The 20601-nt window shown below is 38.4% G+C and overlaps 1 protein-coding gene across 2 annotated transcripts in view; it reads right to left on the bottom strand.

The window, feature by feature from the left end:
- The window catches only part of tead1a (TEA domain family member 1a), a 38731-nt gene that overhangs the window by 11383 nt on the left and 6747 nt on the right, over nt 1-20601 (bottom strand). Inside the window, exon 3 of one of the 2 annotated variants that reach the window (XM_043227567.1) lies at nt 15081-15349. In XM_043227567.1, the coding sequence (XP_043083502.1) occupies nt 15081-15282 (202 nt within the window). In that variant the 5' untranslated portion in view covers nt 15283-15349. The remainder of the gene's footprint in view (nt 1-15080; nt 15350-20601) is intronic. The other variant, XM_043227566.1, reaches the window with a different exon arrangement.

The raw sequence follows: 20601 nt of genomic DNA, 5'->3' as shown, positions 1-20601 counted from the left end.
TACAAAAGTGTTGATGTTATGCTGGTGGCCACAAAAGCCAGCGAGGATGTGGTGGGTTAAAGGTCATCAAATTACAATTTCAGCTTGATCAGCACAAAGTAAAGCAGCTCTGAAGAACACCCACTGTTTGCAATTAAAAGCGAGCTGATAAATGGAGCTCACACTGATGCAGGGTTAACCTCAGCGCGTCTTCAGAGGAGAAAGATGCCGCCAAAAAGTGGCCTCGTCAATCATTGAGTGCTGACAGCTTTCTCTGTTGTCAGTCTCTTCCAGCACACTAAATGAAAGCATATGATTTATGCCGTGATATCCAAACCTGGATTTTCTTAACGTCTGTCAAGGGCAACTGACTCAAATGAGATTTCTGTCAGCATTTACTCTCATGTCATTGCAAACCTGTATCGCATACACTGTGCTCTGTTTCAAATAGTGAGTGTAACATAGATACTTCATAATGTCCTTTTTGAAGCTTTAAAGCTTTCTTTTGTGTCCTGTAGAAAAAGAAAAGTTGCTTTGGAATGACACAAGGGTAAAGTGATGACCGAAGCTTCATTTTTGGGTGAACTGTCCCTTTAAGGGAGACGTCAGAAGCTGAGACGCGTGGCTCGTTCGCTAAAGTTTATCATATCGTCTTGTCAACTGAAATATCTCTCAGAAAGGTGATGAAATCGGATGAAACCGCGTGGTTCACCTCACAAATCTCTGAAAAGCTTTGAGTGTTTGACCCACAAGTTCAGAGGTGTTGGTCTCGGGGCAGGACAGAAACCCTGAATCTTTGTGACAATGGCTCTGCTGCTCCGCCAGGCCTGATGGATGACTATTACAATCACAATGACCTAAACTAACAATACAAAGACTTTCTGCAGGGGGTCCATGACTAGGGGATTACGAGTCCAAACTGAGACTGCAATATTCATAGCTGATTTCCATAGGCATCGTAGACATCAGTCAGTTTGCATTATATTTTAATAAACAGGATTCAACAATTAAGAACAGAATAGAATGATAATAGATATAATTTTCAATAATATTACAATCAAAAAAACAGGCTTGAAATAAATCATTCTGCATCAACATTTCAAATACATCTGTATTTTTGTTTTTCTTGTATTTAGCAGTCAATAATAATACATTTTATTTTGATTAATATATAAACAATTATTGTTATAAAAGGTTTATATAGTATTTTGTGACATTATAATATTAAAAGTAACAAAAAACATTGTAAAAATAATAAAAATGCAGTTATTAACATCTAAAATAAGCTAAATACATTTTATTTATATATATATATATATATATATATATATATATATATGTGTGTGTGTGTGTGTGTGTGTGTGTGTGTGTGTGTGTGTGTGTGTGTGTGTACAAACAACAACAAACACTAATAATATATCAGTAAATTGTTTTAATTTAATAATGATAAAAAGTTTTATTCATAAAAATATTTTGTAAACAAAATGTGCTATAATATCTATTAATATTTATTGATTGTGTGTCAAATCAACAATAATAGTTATGATAATAATAATAGAAGAATAAAATACTGTTGTCATCAAATACAAAAATACATTTAATAAAAAATATATAAAAACCAAATTAAACTAAATATATTTTATAAACATAAAATGTATTATAGTAACTATTTAATGATGGTATAATTAATTAATATGGTATAATTTATACTCATTCAATTATGATTATATTTTTATGTGCAACTGCAAACAAACAAATGTGACCGGTCGGTTAACAACTATGCATCATAATATCATAATACCCCCCCCTCCACAAAAAAAAAAAAAAAAAAAAAAAGTGTTGCAAAAACTTCACCTCGGTCATCTGCATTCAAAGAACGCCTTTGAAGTGCTAAAGGCACCATGTTTCTGAACGACTTTGATCCGAACACACCGCTACGCACAGAGAGGTCTAATTCTGATAAATCCAAGTATTTTGACGCGTCACGCTAACAGACTCATCAACTACCTGCTCATTTAGTGCGCGAGCATAAACGGCGAAGAACGACAAAATGCCATATGGTTATAAGTAAAGGTCAGCCTCCAAAAGCAGATGGTGGTCTGAACAATCCCCTCTCTGGGAGTCAGTCAGCTTAGACTGATACGATCTGCAGCTCAATGCAGGTGTTTCCCTGAGAGCAGGACCGAGGGGTGCGGCCAGATAAAGCCATTCACACACACACACACACACACACACACACACACACACACGCCTGCTACCATCTGATTAGAGTTAGCCAGCTGTCCTCTGTGACGGCTAGAGCCCGTAACACGATGACACCCCTCCGTCCGCAAACCATTTTCAGAGGGAGGGTCTGAGAGGAAATTCAAGGCCAGATGGCAAGAGACCGTGACGGACAGTCTTTTCTTTTCCAGCGGACACCCCCCACACCCCTCATCCCGCCAAAACCGCTACGATTATTTAGAGAAATCACTTCTGAGAGGAAAGTCACGGACGTGATCAGACCAAAATCATACCTGATAAACTTGAAAAATAGCAGGTAAATCTAATATATTTGGTTAAGCCTGGTCACTACGATGACTTTTCAGGTCAAGATTTATTCCTAAAGCACATTTAAAAAAAACAACAGAAGTTGAACAACCACTGTAAAATATAAGAATAAAGTTTATGCAAAAATACACATTAAAATAATAATAATTATTTTTACTATAGTAACAGGTCACTGAATTCAGCATCCTTTAGAATTAAATTTGAATCGAATTTTTTTTTATTACATGTTTTGTATGCTTTTGTGTAAAAAGCACCTCAAAGAAATGTTTCTATTTTTGTCACTAAATTCAGCATAAACATTCTTTAGACTAAAATAATTTGAATTGAAAATGTATAGAAATGTTTTGCTTTTCTACGATTTTATAAAAATGAATAAATAAAAAACAAAACTAGACAATTACAAAAATTGTCCTTTTGAGCTTTTATAAAAATAAAATAAAATGTAGTTGATCAAGAAATATTTAATTCTGTAAGTTTTTATTGTTATAAAAAATATTTTTATTTTATTTTAAGCTAAACTAAATTTAACTAAAATTCACCATCTCTGAGAAAAAAAAAAAATCTTTGGCTGCTTAAGTTTAACCAGCAAGGGCCACAAGTTATAATCAAGACCTGCCCTAATTGAATCCCTTTAAATGTTGCTTTACTCAGTAGTACTTCACATTATGAATGTAAAACAGATGTCACCGTTAAACAGAGAGAAGCACTGGAACTAGGACAGGCCTCGGTGTTAAAAGCCCTGAAAGTGTGTAAACTGTACATATGAAAGTTCAGTACTAAAAGACCTCTAGAACGCTGAAAGCTTCTCTTCCTTCAATAGAAAAGAAACTGGAAACAGAGTGAAAGGACTCAGTTTGGAGCTGTTTTCTTTAATAGGAGCAATTAAGCATACTTCCTGTGTGTGCGTAAGAGAGAGAGAGTGTGTGTGTGTGTGTGGACATGCAAGTGAGCGCAAGTGTGTTTGTCTGACTGTGTCCTAACATGGTGCGCTGGCTGGAAACATCACACCAGTCTGCTGGAAATCACACATGGAAATCCAAACAACCCCAAATGACCTCTCACTCACTCCCTCTCAAACTCATCTCGCTTTCTCCCTCATTTACTTTTGCTTGATAAAGTTACCAAACTTCACGAAAGGCGAGCTAAAAGTGGAGTTTGTTTACACGCCAAGGTAAACTTGACAAGCAAATGACTTTTAGATTGAAGAGAGAAACTCTCTTTAATATAATAAAGGCACACTGAGTGAGCTAATGTGCGTTTAAATGGAATGATCATCACTTACCTCAAAATAAGATGTATGCTTTCGATTATTCTATTTTTAAATGAGCCCTTTTGGATTTTGCAACAACAGCATGAAATGTTTTGGAGTCGAAGTCTTGATCACAAGCTACTTTTTCCACAATCACTGTACATTTTTAAAGTGCCAAAAAAAAATTTTAATCTAGGAAAACATGGTTAAATCACAAGAGCTACAATATAAATTAAATACATTTCTGAGTGAACAAATGCTCCAGAGTGAAGCATAACACTGAGTTCATTTAAACAAGATGCTCAGGATAATATCATCTCACGGTAAATTCTGATAAATTAAAATTATTACTATTATTATTATTATTATTATTATTATTTAGTAGTAGTAGTAGTAGTAGTAGTATTTTATTACTAATACTATTCTTATTATAAACAAAAATAAAAAAATCTATAATCTTATAATGTCATCTATAAAACAATGTTCCTCTCTGGATGACAGCACAGAGGCTTTTAATGTTTAATAATAATAATAATGAGAGAATTAATTCTCTATTACTACTATGTGTGTGAGCAAGGTATGATAATTGTTCTAGTCCCTTTTCGCCCTGCAGGTATAGTTTCAGGTTACTCTACTAACTCTGTAGTCTTTCATTCCTTATATAGACTTGCTTTGTCTCTAGTCTGCTAGTTTTGTGAATCTTCAAATATAAGTTGTCTTTTGTGCTCTCCGTAGTGGGCAGTTGAGGCATGTCCAGCTATGCAATAGAGGTCAACGCCCCATAAGGGCTATATAAGCTGATGGTTTACTCTTGTGTTAAGCTGCATTCTGAATAAACCAGATTTGATTTCACTCGTGTGGTTTGTTTCGACTGCTGCTTCCAGGCGCCTGAATTTGTTCTGTACTGCTGATGGACGGACACAGGGGACGCATACACTGAAGAAGAGAAGTTCTTACAGTTCTGGGGGCTTTCGTCCGGATACATCTGACCAGGTAAGAGAAAGTATAGTTTCACTACCTGAGTAGATGTATCGCGTAGTCAATTTGTATCGTGTTTGATTAAATTCAGACTAGATTGACTTGTTATAGTATGCGTGTCCGAGTCATCAGTGGTCAGAATGGGACAAACATATCCTAAACCTGAACCCTCTGAAACACCCAAAGCATGGATGGAACGTTGTGGTTGGGGATACTACACGTTTCCATATCTTGATAAATGGACAGCGGGTACCCAGTGGCGAGATTATCCGCGTGAGGGCACTTTCGACCCAAGTCATCTGAAAACAGTTTACAATTTAGTATATGGAGGTGAGGGCGAACCCTGATTGGGATTACAATTATATGAGAGGAGGATATGACGTGTGGTATAAAATGGCAGAGGTTTGGAGGGAAAAGACGAATAAAATAAAAAAGCAGTTTTGAAAACTGTACCAAAAACCAAGGAAAAATGATAAAGACAAACCATTGACAATGTCTAAACCGTGTGACGAAACACGCCGCCTTTATGTTGCACCACCTGTGCCTAATGCACCGCTCCCAAAGAATCCGCCGTGTCGGCATTTATCCATCCCTAGCTGCTTTGTCTGGTGAAAAGGGAGCGTTGTCACAACACCCCAAAAGAGGGGCCTGACGAGGGTTCTGTAATAGACCCTGCCAGCATGTCCACCTCGCCAGATAATGTAGCTGCGGTATGGGTAGCGAGGAATAAGGAATTGATATTCAACCACCCTCTCCAAGTGCTCTGAAAGATATCCTGTCTATGCTTCCTGGTGTTGAGAATCCTGTGGCTTTCGTTGATATGTTAATCAGATGCTCGCGCCACTGTCAATTAGTTGGGGCTGATTATAGATTCATTCTGCATAGCAAATTAGGCGCAGCCTCACGATGAGAACGCTGTAATTAAGGCAGTACCTGTTCTCGCACCGAAATTTGACGTAGTTAAGCGCGAGGATTTAACAGAAGGAATCGGGCAAGGAAAGACCAGCAGGAAAAGGACAGTTATTGAATTTGCATGGCAACGTTGTATGTGTGTCTGTAGCTGGTGGCTATGCACCAGGTACACAAGGAGGATTTAAGAAGGGCAGAAAGCCAGGAAGGTGTAATTATTGTAACAAGCCTGGGCATTGGGCCAGAGAATGTAACAAGCGCAGGGCCGATGAGCAGGCAAGGGCGGGGCAACCCCAGCCCCCGAGAGGGTCCCCACAGATGTATGCGCAGATGTATGCACAGCCTAGCAGTCAGCAGCAACAGTCTCAGGCTCCTTACCAACCTAGGGGCTACGCGCAGCAGCCTGTCTACCGTCCTCAAGAATAGGGCAGCCCACAGAGTTCTGACCCCACTGAAGTTGTAAATTCTTTTGTTCCCCACAGGGCGTGACTTGCCACTCATTGAGTTACATGTGAATGGGCAAATGTACCCTTTTCTGTTGGATACTGGGGCTACGTTGTCTTCTTTGGGGTCTATGTATAATGGGCCTTACACAAGGATGATGTTGGCCTTGTGTCCTGTGTACCATACGAAGACTTAATACAGGCCTGTCGTCTTCCTAGTTCGTTGTCCATCATCAAAACTAAGGGCCATTCTGTCCTTGATACCCTTGAGGCTAGAGGTAACACTTTAGCTGACCATGCAGCCAAAACTGCTGCAGCATCTGGATTGATGCCATCATGGTTGTCTGTCTCTGCTGTTTCGACATCTGTTATGACTAGTAATATGTTACCTGACATAGATATTTGTGCTATACAGGCGGCTGCTACAGAAGCGGATGTGGCGCTTTGGATCTCTGAGGGCGTCAAAGAATAACGTGACTCTTCCGGCCGTGTGTGTGTGCCAGCCTCCTGTGCCCCGTTCTTGGTAAGAGAGTTTCATGGTGTCACACACCGCGGCCGAAGAGGGGTATTGGATGAAATGACCAATTTTTGTGCATCAACATTTAGCCACATATGTTAATTCCACTTTAGACAGGTGCATGGTTTGTGCTATGAATAATTGTTCTAAACCTTTGGCGTCGCATCAACAGCTCCTCTGCCAGAGGCCCATTGCAACAATGGCAAGTAGATTTCACACATCTACCTAAGAGGGGCCCATACAAATACCTATTGGTGTTTGTGGACAAATTTTCTAGATGGGTGGAGGCGTTTCCATGCCCAAAGGAAGACGCCCCCACTGTGGTACGATATCTACTCAAAGAAATAATTCCTAGATATGGTATACCACTCGCCATAGACTCTGATAAGGGCCTGCCTTTGTGTCTAAAGTACTAATGAACCTAATGAAAGAATTGCAGATCACGTGGAGACACCACATTCCATATCATCCTCAATCATCTGGTATAGTCGAAAGGCAAATCGTACTATCAAAGATAAATTACGAAAAGCAATGCAAACGGTCGGTCACCAAGACTGGACCTCACTGCTACCCGTTGTCCTGGCAGAAATGAGAATGTCACCCCATAAGGGTCTCAAAGGTCTATCACCATATGAGATGGTGATGGGACGCCTTTACACGCCTTGGAGAAAGGGAGGTGTGTTTTGGGAGATGGGGATGTGATGTCCATATGAGTGAATATGTGCAGTTACTGATTGAAGCTCTCCACAAGAATTGGAGCAAAATGCATTCTTCAGCACCTATGCCAATTGACATAACCCTTTTCAAGTGGGTGACACAGTATTAGTGGGAGACCCATTGGACAAAACAAAATATAGTGCTCCTACCAAAATTGTTGCTGTAACTTTCGAACCGCCCGTACTAACTGATTCTTTTCCACAGTGGATCCATGCAACCAGGCTGAAAATGCATCACTCAGCAGTATGAATGTCTAATAGTTTTCTGACCAGATTGTTATTAGCCGTCAACACCTGAACAAGGGGCCACTCTTGTAGGATCATTGATCACTACTGTCACGGGACGGAGGAGGGGCTGGGCGGTGCGCATTACTGGACTGACGACCTGACGACTTCTTCTTACGTGGATTGGTTGCTATTGCACAACAGAGGAGCTGAACACGCAGCGCTGTTGCTGACATAGAAACTGACTGCACATATCCTTTGATTATATTATTTAATTATTATTTGATCAGAATGCAGCTTCTGTTAGTATTCATGATTTTTGTATCATTACAATGTGTGAACTGTGTTTTACCTACTGATAATTTGTTCTGGCAATATGCCAATTGGACAGCTAGACATCACACCAATGAGTCATGTTATGTATGTCAGCAAATCATGTCATCAACTGTATCAGTGTCCATGCCTGTCATGCCTCAAAACAATATAACAACTATATTCGCTTAATAGCTGGAAGCCTGCCGTTAACTGTGATGGGTGGAGCGGCTCAATGACATCAACACAGGTTCCTTCCTGAAGGAACATCTTGGGATAAGGCCAATGTTTCAGAGTTATCTTACCCTGTTCAGATATTCCAGCATACCTCACAGCATAAGAAACAGTACCACAGGTTGAAGAGATCTGTAGCTGATGAAGTCCCTGAGGAACATCAACTCTCAACTAAATGGCACCGGTTCTGGACCTCTTTGGTGCCCATTTCTGTGGCATCAGACCGAAGTTCTGCACTACCGTCTGGCTAAATTTGTTAATGACACACAATTGGATTAGACGGAGGCCGCCAGGAGCTGGGTGCTCTGCGTCTGATGACCACACAGAATCGACTAGCCCTGGACATGTTGCTGATGTGCTCTGGTTGGTGACCAGTAAACAAACTGAGGACGAACCTGCTGGTGCTGTGGGCCATGCTGTGAAGGAAATGAAAAAGGTTGCAGAAGACTTGTATGATGATGAACAAAAGATACAGGACTGGGGTGGGGTATTTTACATCACCTGTTTGGCTGGATGACTCCTTTCTTTACTATGCTTGTACCAATTTTAATAATCGGTTTTGCTGTATGTGTTTTTGGACCATGCATTATGAGATGTTTGATGGATCGTGTGTATGCCACAATTGACAGTATGACAGGTCCTCGTTATACTCCGATGGCCAGAAATTATCTTCAGCCTAAAAGAGGGGACTGAGAGAATTAATTCTCTATTACTTGTGTGTGTGAGCAAGGTAATAATTGTTCTAGTCCCTTTTCGCCCTGCAGGTATAAGGTTACTCTACTAACTCTATAATTCCTTATATAGACTTGCTTTGTCTCTAGTCTGCTAGTTTTGTGAATCTTCAACCCATATATGGAGTTGTCTTTTGTTCTCCGTAGTGGGCAGTTGAGGCATGTCCAGCTATGCAATAGAAGTCAACGCCCCATAAGGGCTAGCTGATGGTTTACTCTCTGTGTTAAGCTGCATTCTGAATAAACCAGATTTGATTTCACTACTGCTGCTTCCAGGCGCCTAATTTGTTCTGTACTGCTGATGAATACATGAAGAAGAGAAGTTCTTACAAATAATAATAATAATAATAATATAAAAATACTATTAATAAAAATAATAATAATAATAATAATCCTTTCTAAATTGTATTTTAAAATTATAAATCAAAAGATATCTTGCTCATTTTGCTAAAATTATATAAATTATGTAATAAAAATAAAATATGCATATATAAAGCTACTTTAAACGTTTTTTTAAATGTATATATATATATATATATATATATATATATATATAATATATATGCAGCTCTAATAAATACATTCCTCCTTGGATGACATCACATATTTGAAATAATATTAATAAACCATCTAGTCAAAAGACATTACTTGTTACTATCTTAACTGATATTTCAAAAGACTTGTTCACGCTTCATATACAAAAACATAACCAGTTAATGAAAAATGCAGAAAAAAACAATACACAAATAAAGGAACAAAACTTTTTTTTTTTTTTTTCAATCCAGCCGCCGCTGAGCAACAATAACATGTATAATGCGGCTCAAGGACTCTGTGTAACATGATATCAGTGTCCGTTTCAATCACTCATCCGTCTCAAACAGTTAAGAGGTGTGAGGATGAAGCATGCTGTGTCCTGTCTCCTAACTGGCTCTCGGTGAGGTAACATCCAGGCCCCTCACACCTATCAAAGCCAAATGAGAGCATTAATGCGCTTCAGACAGGACTCATTTCTTGTGTCCGTACGGTCTTCCGTGAGTCCGTACTTCCTTGCACTAAGCCCCTTTTTCAAATTCACACGCCGTCCCTTGAGAAAAATGATTAAACTCTGGACCTCCGGGAAAGAAAACGGGCAAAATTACTCCTCGGCCCCATTTTATGCAACACAAAAGAAGCAAAGTGCAGGTTTGAAGTGGGTATATACATAGTTCTTTCGTAGACCTTGAAAAGTAAAGACTTTTTTTAAAAACGCCCCACGTCCAGGGACCTCCTCTGGAGCACAATACAGCCCTAAACACAAAAGCAATGTCCTGTGCGATTCTGCGAACGCTTCTTTCAGACAACACCTGTTTTCCACCTGAATCCCTCCTTTTCCATCAAACCACATCTCACACTGCTTCCTGCTCCTTTATCGTTACGTAAGAAAGTCTTCAGTGTGACTCTAAACATGCCCGCAGGTGGAGGTGTGGCGCTTTGTAGTTCAGAACTGGGATTTTGTAAGGGTTTAACACCTAAAAAGATGTTTAAGCGCAGTGAGTAAGCACTTGTGGATGTCTATTACAGCTAGGATTTTCATCTCACTCATCGTATTGAAGCTACTTTAATAATGAATTTATTAACAAAACTCAATATGGGTGACTAACGTGTACCGTTCAATCCAAATCTTTTTTTTTTTTGAGCTGGGGTGCTGACCGTGTTCAACACGAGTCTGAAACTGACACGCTACATTTATTGTTACTCGACCTGATTTGCAAAATCAGCTAGTTTGTTTATGGCCGAAACAAATAGTCTGTTTTGAGGAAATCCTAAATGATTAAGTTTATTTTTAGGTAGTTTTAGTCACAGTGGTAACATTTTACAATAAGGTGTCATTTGTTAACATTAGTATTAGTTAACATAAACACTGTATTTATTACACTCTTTATTAATCATGTTAGTAATAAAAAATACAGCTGTTTATTGTCTATTCGTGTTAGTTCACAGTGCATTAACTAATGTTAACAAAAAAACCTAAGATTAATAAGTGTTGTTCATTCTTAGTTAACTAATGAACCTTAAGGGGTGTTTACATTAAATGTGCTATTTGTTTCATGACTAAATAATGACAACAAAGAGAGCAAAAAATAAACAACACATTATATTATTGATCATAAAAAAATTAAAAAAATACACAATTAATCAATTAATTGTAAATAAATAAATGAAACAACTGGACTTCTACTTCTAAAACTACTGGATATATATTTTATTTAATATCGTACACAATATATTCATTAATATTGTTAGTTTGTATAAATAAAAAGAGGCAAAAAGGCTAAAAATATAATACAATTTTTTATAGATTTACATTGGCAAACATTCATTAAAATAAAAAAAATGAAATGTAATTAATAAAAGAAACTTTGCTAGGTGTGAAGCGTTATTGTGTATCGTCACAGAGCTCGCAATTTGCTGCTCTTTTGTTGGTTGGATTGCTTCTACTGTCTTTATTTGTACGTCGCTTTGAATAAAAGCGTCTGCTAAATTACTAAAATGTGAATGTAAAAATGCAGCATGTATGTCTATTGACGGTCTTTAATGTTTGAAAATAAATACTTTAGGAAAAGAGTGGGGCTTGTTTTGTGATTTTGGATCGCCTTTTTCCAGCTTCTGCTGATGGCTGAGACTCAATGGCATACTAGTTAGCCAGAACAGAATGACGATAACTCCCGTAACCACGAGTTTCCCTGGAGAAACGTGATATAGCCCAAACTGGCTCTAGAGTCTCAGAACAGGTCTGTTATCCCATTGTTAAAGACACAGCTTAAAATCACAGTATTTCCAATCCTCCGAGGCACACATTATGTTCACAAAGCCCATCGCTGCCTGAACACACCAGTCTATTCATAATTTTACACTCACAATTTGCCATTATGAAATGCAGAAAGACACGGTGCTGCAAGGTAAAATTAGGAACGAATCAGGCTCTGTTTGCATGAATAGAGCAGCACACAAAATGTCCTTTAAATTAAATTAAATAAAAGGTATTTTGCACTTCAACACACCCAGCGAGCACAACTACGGCACTGAAATGCCCCTCAAAGAGTGCAGCAGTTGAACAGCATTCATTTCAGGTTCTGAATGTATTTTCACACATACACCAAACATCTTTAAGCAGATTTAAGCATAGATTTAAAATCATTATAAAAGTCCTAAAAGCACATGCTAAAATGTGCTTGTCTGACAGTAAATACTTGAAAATTGTAATTTCAGAATGAAATTAGGTGCAAACTTGAAAATGGTAATCAAAGTGTGGCTTCTTCTAAATAAATACAATAAAAAAAATACACAACATATTAAATTTAAGAGAATCATTTTATTTTACAAGACGAAACAGACTTGAAGACGAAACTATTGACTAGGGTGGGTGATTTAACCAATCTTATGTCACGACATGACTAACTTATATATCACAATATAGTTCTTTTTTGCTTTAAATTAGGTCTTTATGAGTTTATTTTTTTGTTCCCGTAATGTCAATATCACAAAAAAATAGCTAATACTAGCCTAAAAAAACCCTCAAGCTCACTAAAAACATACTCCGTGATTAAATAGAAAATAAGAAAACAAGAAACTAACTACAAGAAAAAACTACAGTATAACAAATAAAAAATAAATGCTTCATATAATGTATGAAGTCGCTGTATTGATAAAATGACCGCATATTGTTCACTGTAAATTAAATATATTTATCTTCTTTTTAAAGTTACAAAAAATTTAAGTTAGCCAAGAGCGGTGAGAGATTTTCTCTCTTTTGTCGCTTGATTGACAGGCAGCAGGAATATTAGACTGCTGTCACTTTAAGAGCTACCTAAATCCAATATGCTGTAACACATGTTTTCTCTCTGAGCGGTTTCCTTTCACTTGAAAAGACGGGCATTTTACTAAAATATACATGACCACAGAATGGCCAAGTATGTTAGTTGTGCTTGCAAACGATACAATACATTTCTAAAGTGCAGGTGGATACGGTTACCGGAATATAAAAACACTTGAGAAATATTAATTGGCTGAGATTATGTTAAGTCCTCACAGTATATCCCCTCAGAAGTGAAACCAGTGTGATTAGATCTTTCTTTCATCGAACCCAGCGGGGGACTGTCAAATCTACTTATGGCATGCTTTCTCTGCCTAAAATAAGTACTAGCAAAGCAGAGCCAAATGGTTTATGATATCGGCGTCGACAGAGAGGGCAGTGATCTGAGAGGAGAAACAGAACAAAGACACGTTTTTTGGGGGAAAAACAAGCATTTGGTTCACCTGTGAAACCGCATGGCAGCTGCCAAAACGCTTTGCACCATCTACAGAGAAAACTTGAACTCTTTGGCTCGAGTCCAGTTTTTAAGGAGCCCCCTCAGGTAAACAGTGAGATAAGCTGAGCCACGACACAAGGAAAAAAAACCTACATATTGTTTTGAAACTAAAGGAGGTTGCTATAGACACGGCTGCTAATTAACCACACGGCGCTGGCAGACCTGGAGAGCGGCAGGACTGGGGATGGGGATCTTGACTTGTGTGGGTCTGCGATGGGTATGTGCAGATAAATTAAAATCGCAAACAGTTGCTACGGACGATGAAATAACGAAGGTGACGGCAAACACGAGGCTAAGGAATGCTACACGAACGACAGCGTAGGAGGTGACAGGTTTGCCTCGGTGACCCAAGAAACCCCCCACGAACACCAGCCAATTTATTTAAAAGGAAATGCCTGAAGGAAAAAACCACTGTGGTCATGGGAACAAACAGGTGTCTGTTGGGAAAGAAATTTTTGGCATTTCATTTTTTTTTTTAATAAGGTTAAATTTGAAGCTAAAACATTAAGTTAAAAGCTCTACTATTTAATAAATGTAGCCTAACCCTTGTGTTCATTTTTAATGAAGTATATATATGTGAAAATAAGCATTAAGATAGAATACTATATTTTAGGGAAAACATGGCACATTTTATTACTGCATTTAGAAATAAATGTAATAATAAAGCAAATGTGTGAAATACCAGTAAATAAAACTAATGTTTACAAACACTGTTAAATGTCATTTAAAATGAAACCGTATTCAGAACAAGAATTAAAAATGAAGACAGGAAGTGAAGTGGGGTAGAGAGAGAGAGATCTGGAAAGATTTTCGGGTCGGATTAGAACTTGAGACACCCATAATGCAATTGTGCAAACGTCGGCACACTGCCCACAAGGCCTATGGTGCAGACTCTTATTGTAAAGTTTCTCCAAGATTTCAAAAGAAAGGTTTCAAAGGAACAGTTAGAGCATGGTGCTTGCAACACCAAGGTTATGGGTTCGATTCCCACTGAATGCATGACTCAAAGCTCTTAAATACAATGGGAGTCGTTTTGGATAAAAATGTGTGCCAACTACATAAACATAAATGTTTTAAACGAAAAGGAAATTGGAATAAAGCAAAGGAAATGGCAAGCTGGATTCAAACCTGCATCCACAGGCGAGCTGCAACCATGAAAGAAAACATTTGAAACAGCAGTGCTTTTATAATTTATAAGCTTGTCCACTTTTTCCATCATGCATCTGGATTTAACAACTGTTTGGTTTCCGAGTTGTACCTAATAAAGACAGCTGGATACAAGTCCAAGCATTGTGAGGAGGCTTCATTGTGGACAAGGCCAAGAGCATGTTCAATATCCTGAGCGAAAAGAAAATCAGTATTCCCTCTTTCCATGACATCAGCCCAGTCGGGAGTTTTAGAGAGGTGTGGAGGGGAGGGGGGAAGCTTTGGGGAATGAGGTGGGGGATTGGGAGCGCAGCTGGTGTCAGCCGCACGACCATCTGCTCCTAACTAATGGTTCACGCTGACTTTACAACAGAACCCAGGATAGCCAGCCTGCTCTACCGCCTGGCCCGCTGGAGTCCCGTTTTTCCAGTTTCAGAGGCCCGACAGACCTCATCATCTCACCCTGAGGACAAACAACTAACAATTTTCCCTGAGAACTTTCTGATGAGCCTGTTCCCCGCCAACCTCAACAAACAACTCAAGATTACGAGCAGTCAAAACAAGCGGCCCCGGCAGTCATAGCGTTACATAGCTAGTCAAAATAAGTAGGCGAGTTTGGAAAACTTCTGTATTTAAAGTCAATTTGATTGCTGTAGTTGGCTCAGTTAATACTTGAAAAGTTGGTCTGGTCTATGTGAAGATTTTTTTTTATTTGAATTTGAATTCAGTTTTTTCAACTCACCATACATTTTCCCCTCATCGGACAAGATGATTTTCCGTCGTCCGCAGGGTGGGTAGATGGCCAAGGCCTCCTGGAAGCTCTGCTCAATGTCAGGGCTCCATACGCCCTCAGCGTCGTTGTCCATGGGCTTATCGGCCGAGTCGCTCATCCTCTCAATATCCTCGCCGGCACTTTCACTGCCGCTCCAGCTGCTGGGATCCATGGCAACAGCTGGGATCTCGGAGCCTGAGCCTGGAGAACTCTAGGCACACTGACCTGGGGAGAGCAACCAATAAAAAAAAAAAAAAAACAAGCAAATTATTGTTTAACTTTCTGCAAAGGGATAAGATAAGTCTCTAAAAACACAACTACTTAAGCAGGGGTGAACATGAAGACAAAAATAATGCGATCATTATGCAGTACAAAATCATAGTATTTAATACATTTACATTATATATTTTAAATATATTTAATATATAAACATAACGATTTCCTAAATATATATATACACATAATAAATACAGTACACACATATACTAATGGCAACCACCACTAATATATATCATTCTACATTCCTAAGATTTTCATCACATCCAATCAGATGCTCTCTAGAATAAGAAAGTCCCACCCCTAATAACAACTTACTTACAAATCACGGCTTATGGCTGTGACATTATAAACTTTACCGGCTACTTCAAACTTCTTGTTTAAAGACGAAATACATCTTTTCAAGGAAGAAAACTGGGCATGTTAAACAATGCCATTCAAAAATGGCCTGTTTACAACTTCACACAGTGAATCTGTTTGCGGTTTGAAAATGAAAAATAATAATTAACGCTGAGCACATTAAATACAATTAAAACATTCTCTCATCACCCATAAAAAACATCAAACCAAAAGCTAAAGATCAACACATGATTGAAAGCCCATGAAGGAAATGAGAAAACGCATAAGCCACGTTAATTTAGGAGTGGCACTTAGGCTAAACCAAAACAGCTGCTGTCTTCGAAGGGAACACTTACAAGCTGGCAATGATGTCAGACCAGCTTTTAAATTTGTGGTAGAAGATGGCTGAATGACAAATGTTGATCCTGTAGCTTGAGAGAGAGAGAGAGTGATTAACCCAAATCACTCCTACGAGTCGCTGTCTTTAACATGAAACGTACTGTGTGGTGATAATGCTAAAGGAAAACTGCTCGCGCAAAAACGCTGCGGCTAATCGCAATCTTATTAGAACCATTACGCTACAAATCAAGGAAACACTGCAGCAATCTGGCAGAAAATCACATCCAATCACAGCCAACTGCTCAAATAAACAGCCAAGAGCGCTACGACGTCAAACGTGCGTGTTCGTACGACTTTGAGGTAAACCATGAGGTGTTAAAACCATAGAAATCCCATCTAAATGGTCACACATTGCTTACTACAATGGGTTTTCAAGTCACGTCTGGCCTAGAGGTTACGCTAATTGGGGAAATGCCCAGTCAAAACAGTGCTGCCTATTGTAGAACTACTAGCATGTGTTTCCTGTCAAATCTGAGCAGGCTACACTCCACAGCGTGTTAATGTGATTCTGCAAAGTGCTGGAAACTTGTGAAAAAAGTATACTTCAGATAGGTATAAATAGTTCCAATTTACATTAAATGCAATCAGTTGAATATTAGAGTAAATACAGACTATGGGATCTTAATTGAATAATTTATTCTATATTGTCTTTGAAATGTGGTTAAAGTTTACAACTGAATAGCCTATAATGACAAGCATTTATGGTCAACTAAATATGTACTGTAATGTAATTTCTATTAAAACTTGCATGTTGTATATTTCTAAGTTTTCAATATAATTGTCAAATAACACGTTACAGTAAACATAAAAATAAGTGTACATTTTTACAGCGGGACAAAACATAAGAATTCATAATGTTTTGTACATTATAGTGCTTTAATTTTAATTTAAATAACATTAAAACCATACTTGCAAACAATATATAAAGTATACTTTTCAAACATGAAGTCCTATTCAATACAATAAGTGCTTTTAGTCTCCAGCATTGTGAAAGTTTACAATATAATTAGCTGTATATAAAAATAATATCATCAATTTCAAGTCCCCTTTTGGGTAGCTAAATGTGTGTGAAAAATGAAAAAGTGTGTGACTGGGTGTCTCACTAACACTTCACAGTTGTGAATGTTTCTTTTTTTGTCGTACTAAATGCTGACGCTGGTAAAAAAAAAAAAGAAAGAAAGAAAAAAAGAGAGAGAGAAAAACTCACTTGTACTGCTGAGAGCGAGTTATAAAATTTGTGCATGCTGCAAACTGCTAAATGCTTGGGCTCTTAAACATCACCTCCCTGACTTGGAGATGAACTCAACTGTAATCACTTCCAGCACAGTCATGTGTGCACATTTGGCTTTGCCCACAATTACACTGCAATCTGTAGTTTTCCACTTCTGGCAAATCATGGAAACACTTACCGAATACAGTATTTGTACGTTCATAGCACTATATCAGAGTGCAAATGTTTTTTTTGTCGAGCTCTATGCGTCTATTTCATGCCAAGGTTCTCTTTCGTGCAAATACTCCCTGATCTTGCGCATTACCAGCAGACCAAACCAGAAGTACATGCTATAATTACTTGTATGGTAATATCTCGGCTATCTGAGAGATTCTACATGAGTTTCGAATTAGTATCAACAAAAGCAGGCTGGTGGTTTGGACTGCGAGAGATTAAAGAGAGCCTGAGTGTGATGGTTTAATCGGAGAGAGAGAGAGAGGCGGCTCTCGACACACCACACATCCTCCCTGTAATTTACAAGACTTCACACTTCAAAAGAGAAAGAAACTCAACGAGAAAGAAGCCATATGAACGGCCAAAGAAATAACCTATATGTCTAGCAGTGTTGGCTGCCAATCAACAAACTAACCAACTAATCTATTAGTAAAGCCGACTTAACGGTTTATTCCTGTTTGCACAAATGGCGATAACTAGAATGACAACTGTAAAGTTTTAATAATGATTTTAGTTTTATGAGAATAGTCCACAACTATAACGATAACAACACAGAGGAACAGTATCGTTGGAATCACTTTCAGAACTATTTTTTTTCCAGCTGATAAATGATTAAAACCAGCCAATCAGAATCCATTTGAGCTTGATTTTAAAGCTAATCGATAGGATTGTTCTTGGTGTGAACAGGTCTTGATCTAAATTCGTTATGGTAACACTTTACTTTTAGGTGTCCTTAATACAGAGTAATTACCTAGTACATAGTAGCCATGGTACTTACATGAAATAAAATGTTACACATTTACACCAGACCGACTCCGTTACACAGCTACTTAAGTCACCAAAAGATTGCATATCCATTGCAGACTATGTAAGTAATTAAAAATTCAAGTACACTGGCATAAGCTACTTAATATAAAGTGCATCAAGTACTTAAGCGTAAGTAGCTGTGTAACAGACTCGGTCCGTTACATATGAGTAACAGTAGCAGCCTATTATATCTACATAACCACAAACTGTAATTACAGACTGTTCCATAACTTACAATAAAAGATATTTCGGAAAAAAAATAAAAAAAGACTGGAACAATAAGAGGGTGAGTGAATGATGACACCATGAGAACCATCCATTTAAAACTACACAATCAAGTTCTCTCTCTCTCTCTCTCTCTCTCTCTCTCACAAGAGATCTGCACAAGCCGTCAGCTTTGGATGTCAGGACAAATCACTGTGCTTCGTTATGTGTGCACATGTAACGTCCCATAATTCCCGGCTGTGAGGCGGGCAGAGGGTCCACCCGGGCGCTTCTGCTGTAGTAGAGTGCCAGTCAAAGCCAAGATGTTGTGACTGCTGCAATATGGCAGTGCTTGATGCTGGAGAGCGCAGCGCTTGTGCCGGGGCCTCAGTGGCAGATGGAAGGCCGAGATTAGTCATGCAACAATGTACTGTGGTCACACTTACAATACACTTCACCCTCCAGGCAGCCTCAGCCGGCCAAAACGAAAGGCATGGGTGCGATCCCGCACGAACCGGGAGGCACACATCCACCCCGGGCAGCTGTCTCACTCCCTCTGGTCTACTCACGCTGCCAACGGATGAGGGTATCTAACGGTATACGTGTGTACGCTTGTGTGTGTCCATGTCCACGGGCGAGAACACCACTAAAGCGCCAGCTTGTTGTAATTAAATGTAATGATATGTATATGGGTACAGACAGTGTTTGCGTGGGGTCTGATTTGTGTCGCAATGCAAGCGAACTCTTCTGCATGCGTCTAAATCACAAAATCTGCTTTATTCGATTCCAAACCATCACGCTGAGCTCTTTAAAGTGTTCACGGGAGCCTCTCGCTCTCACTTCATTACTAAATGAAGCTGTAATCGAACCGCCCGGCTCTCGTCTGCACATTAGCGGCTCCCTATTGATGAAGTTGGCAGCCGGGTCGACAGAAAACCACTACATTTCCGCCCGCTTCTAATTTGTAGCTTGGGTTAGTTTAAATGTATTAAAGAAACATTTTACAGTTACAGTTGTACCTCGTGTTCGATGTTTGTAATTGCACTGTGATTAGTTAAAGCTAAGTAACAACTGGACTGTTTCTGTGCACGTATAGCATTTCTCTATAGGCAATAACAGAATAAAAAATATTTTCACATTTTTCATAGTTTTTAATATTAGATCCATAATCATTATTATATAATATATTATATAATATAATATTTTTTTATTTTTGCGATATTTTTAGAGCTATGTGGCTCTAGCTAAGAGAAAAAAAAAGTTAAAATTGAGAGAAAAACATTACAATTAAACAATTTCACACAATTATGTGTGTGTACACACATGCATACAGGTACACATATACACATATACACACACATACACACATACGTAATAATACAAAATAAAATAACCCAATATGCATTCAAATATAACTGCCTTCATATTTTCAAAGGATCCTCATATTTGGGGACCTTGCCACTGAAAAAGTGAAAAACTCACAATATATACACGTAACAAAAGGTACAACATAAAATATGTTAATTAATGTTCACCTCAGCAACAAAAAAAGGAAGCAAAAAATCTGATTTCAGTTTAAAAACAGAAAAAAAGATCATAGTTGTGACAACTACATGCTCCATTCAATTAATCGAAATGAATGGCTGCATTAACCTTCATAAGCCTATTCCGCTTTCATAACATGAGCTACATAGGACATAACGGAGAAGGCTTATTAAGTTATTAAACGAAGACATAATGAACAAAGGGTTTTCATATATCCAGTGTCTGTAAGTGATCGCAAAGAGCCTTCCTCCAGTGCATTTCTAGCGGTGACACGAGATGCACGCACAATGCTATTAGTCTCTATATTACTCTGTCATCAGCCAGGAAATTCAATTAAGAATGACCTAAAAATCCCGTCTTTCAGTCTTTCTCTGAGAGAGAGAGGCTTTTGCATTTCAATGGCATGTGTTGTATAGCGGCCAGCACATCTTGTACTGTGATTGTCAGTGTAGTATTTGCTTAGATGAAACCGTGTCC

This window comes from Puntigrus tetrazona, chromosome 25 (genome assembly GCF_018831695.1).
Source record: "Puntigrus tetrazona isolate hp1 chromosome 25, ASM1883169v1, whole genome shotgun sequence".
NCBI lineage: Eukaryota > Metazoa > Chordata > Actinopteri > Cypriniformes > Cyprinidae > Puntigrus > Puntigrus tetrazona.
This window is presented reverse-complemented; position numbering and strand designations above follow the sequence as displayed.